Below are 12,359 nucleotides of genomic sequence, written 5' to 3'. Positions count from 1 at the left end.
TTTTTGCTTAATATCTCAGAAAGTTCTGTGACTTCCAAGGCTCAACCTTGGTTCAGCTTCCCCAGTAATCTTCAAGTGTTGCACTGGCTATGGTAATGAACTATCCTCCTGTTACAGCCATTGCTGATAGCTTTAGTCCTCCTAGAAAAGCACCAAGCTTGAATTTTTTGTCAAAACACTGCTTATCAGAGATGCTGCATCACAGCTAAATCTGTCGTTTCTAGTCTCATGAAGATACTGATCTAGCTATCTAGCCAGAAGTCCACATCACATTAAAAATAGAGACTTGCTGCAGGTAAAGACACTACTCTGTTATGTGTCTGCACCTACTTTTACATCAATGAGGCTAGAAAAGTAGACTCTCCATATTCTATCAGGCATACTTGCAGTCTCGGACATAGATGAGAAAAACTCAGTAGAGCATGGAGATGCCACTGCCCTCAACAGTGACAGCTGCTTCCAGATGCTGTTTTGGAACACTGGGGGAATATATCAAGCTGTATTCTTCTCTTCCTCTATGAATGCCCCAGTGATCTCCAGGAAAATCCACCTTGTTTGTATGTAGAGACAAGTTCCCTATGATCAGTACTAACTATGATCAGTCTCTCCAGAGGAGTTGCATCTGGTGTGGGCATTTGTTCTAGAAATTAGCAACCTTCAGTTTTTCTTGAATTCTTCCTTGGAATTTTTCTTTTTTCATTCAGCCATGCCTTCAGGTGGGCTTGATTTGTGAGAAATTGTCACTGCGTGGACCTTGCAACAGTTTTCACAGGCTCAGGGTAAGGCATGAGGAGCCTCCAATAACAAAGACACATGAAAGCTCCCTGCCAATTCTAGTTCCATGCCTTCCAGAGAATATTGGATCAAACTACTTGCATAGTTTAAAAGCATGCTTCACTTAGCAAATTACACCTTTCCCAAGCATAACATAATAATCCATTCATATACTGGTGTACTTACAGAAAGGGCCTCATTCTTTGGACGAGGTTTGAACAAACTATAGTTACTTTCAAGAGGCTGTTCCATTTACCTTCATGTTAAAACCATCCAATACATCAAGTCCCACTGCACTGCAAATTTGCCATGGGTTGTGGGAGATCATCACTTCCACTTGCTTTGTCATCATCAGGTTCCAAAACTCCTTGCAACACAGGTGGTTATCCTGACAATTTATACTTAACCTCATCAGATCTCTGGAGATTATAGGTCTTTCCTGAAGTCAGTTGCAAGATTGGTTACACTTCTGAATCTTTCCTCAGCAGTCCTCAGAAATGGTGGAAACTCTGAGAAATGGCTGAGAGAGGTGGAATTGTTTGATGGAAGGGTTAGGGGGTATCTTATCAGATATGCAGCAATAAAGAAGATGGAGCCGGTCTCTTCTCAGTGATGCCCAAGGGCAGGATAAGAGTCAGTAAGCATAAATTGAAGTACAGGATATTTCATTTAAGCAGAAAAACACTCTTCTATGGTAAAGGTGGCCATACTTTGAAACGTTTCCCAGACAAGTTGTGGAGTCTACGTTATTCAATGTAACCAAAAGCTGCCTGAACAAGACACTGACAATCTGTTCTATGTGATTGTGCTTTGCGTAATGGCGCTGCACAAGCCGACCATCAGAGGTCCACTCCAACATCAACTGTACATGCTTCAATTAAATGTTCATTATTCTTTTATCCCAAGGTTGTCCTTGAGCAGTTCCATTATTTCGCATTGTCTTTGAAGCCTGAGGGCATTCTTGCCTGCTGTCATGGATCTAGTAGCATCAGTCACACAATTTTAAATTTTTGGTGTCTTGCAACTCAGGAAGAGTTAATGAAAATTGGAGAAAAATAGAGCTAATTTTGCAGGAGGCATTCTGAAAGCTAGCAGTGTAAACGGTATTTTATGAACCGTAAAGGAAAGCCTTTTGAGGAAAAAGACTTATTGTTCAGTGTCTCAGGACTTTTAGTTCATTTCCTTTATCTTCAGCTATGCTCTCAAATTACTTGACTTGCTAGCTTTCAGGAGTTCCACAGAAACCAGTAGACTCTATGTTAAGCAGTGAGAACAACACTTTATGCCTTCCTTGACTGCTAAAACACCTAGCTGCAGCTTATTGCAGTTGTGGTGGTAGAGATTTTTTTCTGCTTGCAGTCACTTGATTTTCTAACAGGTTTACAGTCATTGATCAAGAACATCAGGAATGGCTAATTGCTTAGCCATAGCATGAATAAAAAGCTCCACGCTCCTTAAGGCTACAAAGCCACATCCTGTTCTTAAGGAATCCAGCAATTCATTGGTAAAGCAAAGCTTTCTCATCATCATTATCCAGCACCATCAAGTCCTGGTAACTGTATAGTATGTTCTCTTCACATGCATTCACAAATTATACTCCAGGTTCTTTATTTCAGACTGCCTGTTCTCATTCTAAGAATTCACTGATACAGAGCAAAAAGGGAAAAAAATATACTTCTGCCAGTTTTGAGGACTATCCAGGTAGACAGTGTTGTCACGTTGGGAAGTACTATATGGGTACAGTAAGGGCAAAGAATTCTTTATCTTCTGCATTCCACAATATGAATGTTTATATAGCTAATGCAACTCCAAGAAGATACAAGTAGGTAACTTGTTTTCTTGAAGTCTGTGAAGTTTTTGTGTTAGAGGATCATTTTAGGGAGGCTGAAGGAATAGCAGAGTTTTAAATGTGTCCTTAAAGTAATCATGGACTAGTAAAAATAGCACAATTTTGTACCTTTTACAGCACAGAAAAGTTAATTCAAGCTGTGGAAGAAGATATTGAACGTGAAAAAGTCGTAGCAGATGACATCATAAAAGACATGTCTCCGGAAAATCAAGCTAAGTATATGGAGATGAAGACTGCAAATGAAAAACTCTCCCAGGTTGGTTTGTTTCATAGTACTTAACATAAAATGTTTCTAAACCTGGTCGTATTAGTTCCAGATACAATTTAAATATTAAAGTGAAAACTGAGCAATATAATAAAAAAACTTGCTGGTATCTTAAGCAATTTTAAGTGTCTGAAAAATAAACACAACAATGGACTGAAAACAAATACTTTGTGATTTTGTATTCCTTAAAAGCAAATTATTTTCATCATTTTCTTTTCTTGTTTGGGGGTTGACATGCATATTTTAAAACCCTCTGTAGTGCTTAGGTGTTTGATCACATGTAAAAAGCAAGCAAAAGGGAAAAGAGAATCGCAGTGTTTTTTCATTCACTTTAGTAGAAATTTTTCTTACCATGCCTAAAAATGAATCTGGCTGGGATTTTTTGTGCTTCTTGTATGTTTGCATATATGAGAAAATTAAGCTGGGCCTTTTAAAATGTTTGTGGCTTTGCTACTTATAATGTTAACAAAAGCAATAAAATCTTTAGGGTTAGAATAACCTCATCTAGGTTCAGGCATGTGGTCTTGGAATACTTCCCTGTAAAGTCTACACAGAGAGAAAGGTATCTTTTAAATCTAGTGCTTCCTAGCTGTCACAGGATGAACTGAATCACTAGTCAGGGCCTATTTGTGCCTTTATTGACTGAAACTGTGCTGACTAGTTCAGATTTTAAAATCTGACTTTAAATTTCTAAAGCAGAAATGATAAATTCCACCTTCAGTACTGATTTTAAGAAAAAGAAGAAAAAAGTGTAAAAAGCAATTCTTGGTTATTGCCCAACAGCAAGTAAGAGGAATAAGAGTTTATTGGAAAATTTGTTTTCTGAAAATAAGTGGATATTATGTCTGAGCTATTTGGAGAAGTCTTGATTTTTAAACTTTTAAGAAGACCAAGAAGAGATTTTCTATTTTTAGGAGATATCTCTTTTTAAGAAGATACCTTCTTTTTAAGAAGAGATATTTTACAGCATCTTCTGGATGCTAGAATGAAGAATTTAAAAAGCAATCTAATCATGCAGTAATTTTTTATCTAAATTTTGCATTTTTTTCCTCTTTAGGAATTGATTGTTCAACAGCAGGAATTGGACGCACTGAACATGAAGGAGGAGTCTCTAAGAGCTGTATGTATGATAAAAGCTGTTTCTGTACCAATTTTTGCTGAACTCTACTGTAATAAATAATACTTTTCTCATTAAATTTTCATATGCTGTAGGTTTGTGCTCTAGAATGAGAAGGCAAAGCCACCTCTCTGTTTTCCACCAATAATTTATAATTAGCTGTGGTTTAAAATGTTTTTGTTAGATGCCAAGTACAAAACTTACTAGCTTTAGTTAGCCATATGGTTATCAAATGTTTTGTGTGATGTGTGACTGATTTAGAATTACTCTCCGAAGATAAATGTGAAATTACCACTCAAATTTTTCTAAAGAATTTGTGATACCTAATTTTTCAACATAATGTGGGAGCATGATTTTCTTGTTTCAAACGCCAATGTCATTTGAAGCACAAAGTGGTACCAGCTGAGATATTTTTGCTCCCACAAACATGTAAACACACACTTCTAATATGCTGTTTTACATTACTAGAATTAGAAGCTTCTCACATTGGGTCTCTCATGGATCTTCAAGGATTCATAAGCTGAAACGTACAGTCATATATGTCTTCAGAAAATACCACTTTTGAATACTTGTAGACATTTTTCTATTCCTATGGAATACTGTATATTGTTTGTGTTTCCCTAGAAATGATAAAATAGCAGTAAATCTACTCAGAAGGTTGGCCTGAGCATGAACTCATTGAGCAAGAAATGCTGACTGGGATATTCTGTTCCAGAAAATGCATTTTTGAGATTACAGATTATATTCATTCTTTATACTGCCTCTGTACCATTTGTAACAAGTGAGCTTCACTTTCAATGTATGGTTAAGTGTCATTCAATTAAAACAATTTCTGCAATGTTCTCTTGCAGTCTGGAAGTTGGTAGTAGGTGTTTTGTTTCTCCCAACAGGAAATAGCACACTCCCTGGTGAAACAGGAGGCTGTGCAGCTGTATGAAAAGCTCCATGAGCTTGAGGAACGTCGAAATCAAATGATTGCTGAGGACAAGAACATGGAATCTCCACAGGAGGAAAGAGAGAGATTACTAAAGCAGGCAAGAACATAAAATGGTATCATTTAAAGGATCCTCTAAGTCAGTCAGTATATTAAGGGATGATGGAGAAAGAAAAATACTTAGTTTTGAACCTTGCCATTATTTAGTCTTTAACCATCTGGAATTATGTACAGGTAATGGATGGGCTGGAAGGGATGCTTCAGGTTCAGCCATAACAAAATTGGCACAGTCAGTTTCTCAGCTAGTTGACTTGTTCAAATTCATCAGTCCTGTTGGGATGGGAAAAATGATCCTATTGAACAATATTATAGCATAACTCTAAACTGCATCATTTTGGGATAGTGTGCAGATGTACTAACCAAGAAACAATCTTATTACTTTGTAAGGGAGCGTGCCGTGTTATATAGCCATTCTTGCATACATACTATGTGGATTATTGTACTGAACAGCACTCATGAGTATATCCGATTTTTAAATATGTATGGAGAAAGCAGGGGAGCATTTGGAAGAGATCAAATTTAAATAATAACACCTCTCAGTGAAGAGATGTTGTTGGACAACGTGACAACAAGTTTGTGAAATCATATGCTGAGTTTCTATTCCTCGTGTACTGAATTAAGAATTATTTTTTAGATTTCTCCTTCTTCATTTGTAGATTTTATTTCATATGTTACAGTTGGTATTCCTTTCTATAGGTTAAAGAAGATAGTCAAGAAATAGCAAGCATGGAAAGACAGTGAGTAATCCCATTTTATTGTTGTTCATATTACATTTAGCCCCTACGGAGAGAGATTAATCCTGTCACATTTTCACCATATGTTGCATCCTCTACTGGTTTTAACCTTCCACAATAACAGGACATATCCTTCTGCTGCAGCTAAATGATTTTTGTATTACTAGACCATTTAGGTCGGCATAAGATATTTCCTATCTTCATGAATATGCCGTAATAATAGCACTGACATAAATTTATTTAGGGCTGCAGAACACATTCCAAGAGCTGTTCATTGCAAGCCCATTTTTAAGATTTTGTTGTTGTTGTTTCAGTTTCTTAAGCCTGTAGAGTTACAAAGTTGCTTACAGAAATTTCAATTCTGAAGAGTAACAGGGCACTGCTTCTTACTTCTCAGTTACTACACCTTTCTGTAGATTTTCCAGAAGCTCTTTTAATATTACAATACATAGTAATATGTTATGGGGGACAGATAGAGTAGTATCTTTCTGTAATCTTGAGTTTTTTGATTTTTCTTTCTTTAAAGAAGATTTTAAATAATTCTTGTATTCTCCTAGAAACAATTTTAAATTCTTCTTACAAGTACTTTCAGTTTTAATCATTGGTTAATTTTTAATGCATTATCACCTTTTGATTGGCTAATAAGTTACTTAACAGAATTCTTGGTAAGAAGCAGTAACAGAGAAATTTATTTGAGAATTTACAGAAAAATGTTTCTAAGGTAGTTTTCTTCCTCATTTCAATTGATTATCTATAGATACAGTGTTTTATCTGGCAATTTCTTAACAGATTTTAGTGAGCACATAGGTAATTTTTACATGATACAGTCACTTGATGGAGTTTGCCAATTACATTGTACGTTGCAGAGCTGTATAGCAACCAGAAGAGGGGCCAGTTGAGTAAGGTAAAAGCTACTGATGATGCAAAATTGCTTTTAATGGAAAAGAGCAGCAGTACTTATACTTACTAAGATGGACTATGTATATTAAATATAGATTGTGACTAAAGTGAAAGGTACATTGCATGTATGTTTTATAATAACGGTAATCCTAATGTTATCTTGTTTTTGAAAAACGTAGGTTTGTTATTTTGATTCTGATTCTTCTCTCCATTTTTCTTTTAAAAAAAGTAAGTATTTTACAAAGCAGTTTTAACCATGGATTTCATAATCTTTTTATTAGGCTGGCAGAAGTAAAAGAAAAAACAAACCACTTTAAAAAGGTTATTCAACGACTTGATATGGATTTGGAGAATCATCAAGGTAGTATCACTTCAGTTGTGGTATACCATGCAGGGATTTACTTGGAAAAGATGCCATGCCCGTGTTACAATGTGGACGTTAAGTGCTTGAAAACGTTTGAATTTATACAAATACCCAGTTGTTCACTATCAGGAGAAAGTTTTATGTCGTTTGAGTTTATGCAAATACCCATTTATCACTATCAGAAGAAAGTTTTGTGAAAGTTTTGTGCAGACTTCTCAGAGAAGCTGAAAAATGACCAGTACACACTTAATACTGGAGCATTCATCAACGTTGTTGTGCTTGGTAAACTACTGTATAAAAAGATAGTACAGCTCTCTGGCTTTCTGTCCTAATACCTGTCTGAAAGTGTGAGAATGTTTAAACTAATATCCATGTGTAAAGCAGCTGGAACTCAGTTTGATTTTTTATCTGTCTTGGACACTCCTTATGTTGATCTCTGCAACAGTTTGAGAATTGCCTAAAAATGGTGTTAGTTCTGCAAACACCCAGTGTCGTTATATTAGGCTAATCCCAACATAGGTTGGGATTTGTTTTAGCACTGGAAGTTACAGTTCAGGAGAAGTAGCTTAGTTTGAGTACAGGCCTTCAACAGCTCTGGAAGATTCTCCTTAAAATGGAAATTCATACCATGGGAAACCTATTGTTTAATTATAGTGGATTCTGGTTAGGTAGGAGTTAGATAAATATGCGTATATATTTTGGAAAACCTTAGAACAAGCTATTTAACTTCTGTGGAACTGATAAATTGATGTTTTTGATTACTTTAATTTATACATTTTCATGGGTAAACAGTATTAAAGTTAGCTGTGAATTTCTTCAAAGTGAACAGATATTCCTAAAAATGACCCTAAATGATCCCTCTCATCTTTTGCATTATGAAGTATTTAATATTTTTCCATATGTTTCATTATTTTAATGCAAATAATTTATTAAAATTGTTCTATTAGCTATTTCCAGACAAAATAATTTTCAGTTTTACTATCCTGCTTTTATTTTTTTGTTGTTGTTGTTGTATCTTTGGAGAAATGCAGAAGGTAAGAAGTGAGTTGCTTTTCACCTTTTATAGTTGGATTTGCACTTACAGTAATTCATTGCTGGTCTGTACTTCTTTTGGCATTCTAGATGTTGTATTGACAAAGAGGATTTAACACACAGGCAGCAGAAGGCACATGCTCTCCTTCAACATACAAGTAACAGTCAGGATATGCAGAATAAAGCTACCTGGTGATCTTATCTAAAAGTGTATTGAGCCAGAGTTTGATTTGCAACAGTGTTGTAGAAGAAAATAGGTTTAAGGCTTATCTATTGCAACCTGCAAATAGCTACAGTTTAAAAGTGGGTTCTGCCTGGTCTTTTTCGATATAGGAGTTGTGGCATGGTCAAACGCTTTATATTAAGTCTACAAAGGGTGCAGTATGCAGAGTGGGAAAGCGTCTGCTTTAAAAGTTTCGTTTTCCTAGCGTTTGAGGCTGCAGTTGATACAGTTATATCTGACAGTGCCAGCACTGTACTACCCTGCATTAGTTGTATTCATCTGCATTGTTTTACCCCATTTATGCAAAAAGAATGTGTGCCTATAACATATTTGTGGAAATGGTTAACACGCATAACTTGATTATGACATGAACGCTGTGTGTAGCAACAAAAAGAATAACTAACTCGTAAAGACCTTTCTTAAATTGTTAGTAGAATCAATAATTCTTTTATGTACTAAAGCACTTGATTCTCTCTTGTCTACTTCTTTGTCCTTGAGATTCCTGTCCTCCCTCCTTCCCCAGTCAACTTACTTCAGGCTCAGTATTTAAATTGCATATTTCAAAGCATTCACAAAATTTCAGGTCTTACAAGTTTTTTGAATAAAATTTAAGGAAAATTAACCAGTCAAAAAAAAAAAAAGTTACAACTAGGAAGTGTTTGAATATTTCAGGATGCATATTTCAGTGCTTGGAACATTTTGAAAGAATGGGAAAAACAAAATAAGTAAACTATAAGTAGGGTTTTTGTTCAGTTTTCACTTAACTGGGTAAGTTTTTTACTTGTTTATCTTGTTTTATTGTATTTTTAATTATATGCTGCATATATTAGCATCTAGTTTTATTGATTACTCAAAGTCAGCATTAACTGATAATGGAATAGACATAGCATTTCATAAATTGAATGAAGGGCTAAACTATTGATGGAATAATGCCAGCTTTTAAAGAAAAATTATCTGTAAAGGTATTTTAAAGATAAAGGTCTTTAATTCAAATATCTTTTTATTTAAAAGTTTGGATGATTGCATAGCTCTATTTCATGGCTCATTGTAACTAGACTTTTTGAAGACTAGAACAGACTTTAAGTTATCAAGTATTGGATACTTGCCTTGCAAAATGAGAGAGTCTAGCAAGGAACAAAGCGACAGCTACAAGGAAGCTGAAGAAAAATTACTGTCCCTTAGGGGTTTGCAGGTGTTTGTATATACTAGATAAAAAGGAAAGCAGGGGAGTATATAAGTAAAAAGACCTTGGTAAATTTGCTTGCTCTGTTATATCTGTATCTATTGTTATTCTTTTTCTTTGTATTTTTTTAAAGTCATAACCTCAAGCTGAAAATTAATCTATGAACAAAACTCAAACAATTAAAAATTTAGATGTTTGCAACTTAAGGTTGTTGTTAGCAGCTGAATTTTCTTGGCTTCATGAAACCTGTGGCAAATACAGCAACTCTACCATTTTACTAGTACATTTTAATTAAGAGCTGTTTATAGTCAATTGTTAGATACAAAGATGGACTGATTATTTCATAGTCATTATTCCTAATAGCAAAGTAAAGAACATGTTGGAAAGGGTCTTTTAAAACTTTTTGTGCATTCCATTGTCCTCTACCAGTTTTCTTGTTTATTTCCTGAGATTGTCATGCTGGCTTACAAGCTGCTTATCTTTATGAACGTCCATTTTAATACCTGAAAGTGCCATTGAATTGTCTCGTGTTAAATGAAGACACACAAAGCTTAACTAACCATGCTGCCCAAAAACATGAAAGCATTCTTTCTCTATTGTTGAAATTCAACTGACTTAAGAAAAATCGTGCCAACTTCCTTTGTTCAAACCAAGTACTTATCCTACTCTTATTTATGAAAAATCCTGACCTCTAAAAGATTCTAAAAATTGCACCGAGACTGGTTTATTAAGATAATTATCTTATTTTTTAATATAAAGCTGTGTATGACATATTGAATTGAATGGTGATAGCAAATGATATGGAATGAGTCCTCTACTTTTAACACATGCTTAATTTTTATTTTTTTAAATTGGACATTTTGCCTGCCTAAAGGAATCCACGACTGAGGTAATAGAGAGTTTAATCAATGTTACATTTCTTGCAGGAGAGGAAAATTGGAAATACAAGGAGCTGAAGAAGAGAGAAGAAAGCATGGACAGTAAGATGTCTAATATACTTTAATTCCACTAAAATACAGGTTTTCTTGTACTGTTTTCACTTAGTTAATTTAGCACTGAAAAGAACTGATCTCCTGATCTTTGCATAAAAGTTTCTGTGTTCTGTCTCAGGACAAAATAATTGATAACTTAAGATTTACAGGACATTCACAAATATTTGAAGTGTCTTTCAAGGCTTTTCATCAAACGTCTTAGGAACAGCTTTATTTTGTGAAATAGTGCTGAAATTAATTTTAAAGTGAACTTAAATGAGAGACACAAAACCAGCTGGTCAGGTCTGATTAATAGAAGCAAAACTTTAGAATTGGGATGCATAAATATCACATAAACCTTTAAAATTAAGGCTTTTCATATCTGTTTATTCAAGATGAATGCTTCTAAAGTTCTGCTCCATATTAAAAAGTTCTCATGTTAGGAAGATCTCAGCAGCGTCTAGCAAAAGAATGAAGAGAGAACTATTTTTAAAGTATATTCCACAGCTACTATATTATAGTAGGAAATTTACAAAAACTGTTGGTCTGCTACTCAGCAAACGGGGAAAATGATCAACAAATATGCCACGAAGTGTTTAATAGTAAGTGCTCTCTAATACTGTTCAGTGTAACTTAAGGCTAGCGTGATTGAAAACAAGGTCTCAGATGACAACGAGGAAATATGGGTGGGAGCATACGTACAGAGTCACTGGATTTTCAAATTACCTGAACTTCATCAGAGGATACTGATGCAGCTCTAGAGCTGTTTGAGATTAATTGAGAGATTTGGGGTTAACATATACAAATCTGGGAATAGGGCAAGTATTTTAACAGTCTTGAAGAAGAGTAGCCAGAGAAATATAGATCAGGCACCTTAGCATCAATTTCCAGAAAGACTGTGAAAAAAATAATCAAGCAAACAACATTAATGTTACAAAGCATGATTATGAGTAACAATTACATTGATTGGTCAAGAACAAACAACTAATTTCCTTTTTTGACTAAAAAATACAGCAGACTAAGGGGGGAGAAGCAGGTGTTCTGTCTCATGTAATTTTCTTAGAAGCAAGGAATGGAAATATGGTCCAATTTTTAGCCTGTATTGTGCATTTCATTAACAAATTATTGATTATTAAGGATTCATTGTCAAGAAGAATGGAAGGATGTGTTGAGTGGAATTTTGCTGTGTGTTGGATGTTTAGGTTGGTCAATATTTTTTTAGTCAGTTGGATGACAAGATATAGAGTAAATAAATATTTTCACAAAAAAAGCTACATTGGAAAAACTGAAGTCATGATGGAGAACAAGGTTAGAATTTAAAATATGACAGACTTTAAAAGATGTAGAAAAAAAATTGACAAGGGTAAGTGTAAGATCATACCTGGGCAGGGGTAATCAGCCGCAAAGAGCAAGGAGCAGTTCCTCAGGCACAACTCACATGATCTTGTTGAATGAAGTGATCTTGTTCTTTGTGCATTAAGGAAGGCTTCAGACGGAGCATTGTTTTTAGTACTGCTCAATGCACGTGAAGATAGGGGTTGTCCGTCTGAGGTGTGACTGATCAAGGATACAGAAAACATGACCCATGAGGAAATTTTAAAGAATAGAGAATTTAGGAAAGTCATCAAATACATGAAAAGGCTGTTTCAGAGAATAAGTGAATAATATATCTGTACATATAGATGAGGGATAGAAAAGGAGAAAAGGAGTAATAAACATATAGTCACAGAAGGACTTCAGATTGAATGTTAGGAAACCATTTATAAAGTTAAAACTCACCAAGCATTGGAATAGGTTGATGAGGAGGATTAGAGAATGTCTTTCATGAACCCTCTCTTAAGACAAGTGCATACAAACATCTGAGACATGCTTTTGTGAATCTGTAAAACATTAGATTAGACTTAGATGAAGCAAGATCAATCAGACAGGTATGATAAAAAGGAAGGAGGCTTT

At 34.9% G+C, this 12,359-nt stretch overlaps 1 protein-coding gene across 1 annotated transcript in view; it reads left to right on the top strand.

The window, feature by feature from the left end:
• IFT74 (intraflagellar transport 74) overlaps positions 1-12,359 on the top strand; it is a 41,951-nt gene that overhangs the window by 13,588 nt on the left and 16,004 nt on the right. Inside the window, exons 8-13 of the mRNA XM_084305767.1 lie at positions 2,741-2,879; positions 3,946-4,008; positions 4,896-5,039; positions 5,696-5,736; positions 6,915-6,994; positions 10,362-10,415. Of these exons, the coding sequence (XP_084161893.1) occupies positions 2,741-2,879; positions 3,946-4,008; positions 4,896-5,039; positions 5,696-5,736; positions 6,915-6,994; positions 10,362-10,415 (521 nt within the window). The remainder of the gene's footprint in view (positions 1-2,740; positions 2,880-3,945; positions 4,009-4,895; positions 5,040-5,695; positions 5,737-6,914; positions 6,995-10,361; positions 10,416-12,359) is intronic.

This window comes from Netta rufina (genome assembly GCF_964035555.1).
Source record: "Netta rufina genome assembly, chromosome: Z".
In the NCBI taxonomy this organism is placed as follows: Eukaryota; Metazoa; Chordata; class Aves; order Anseriformes; family Anatidae; genus Netta; species Netta rufina.
This window is presented reverse-complemented; position numbering and strand designations above follow the sequence as displayed.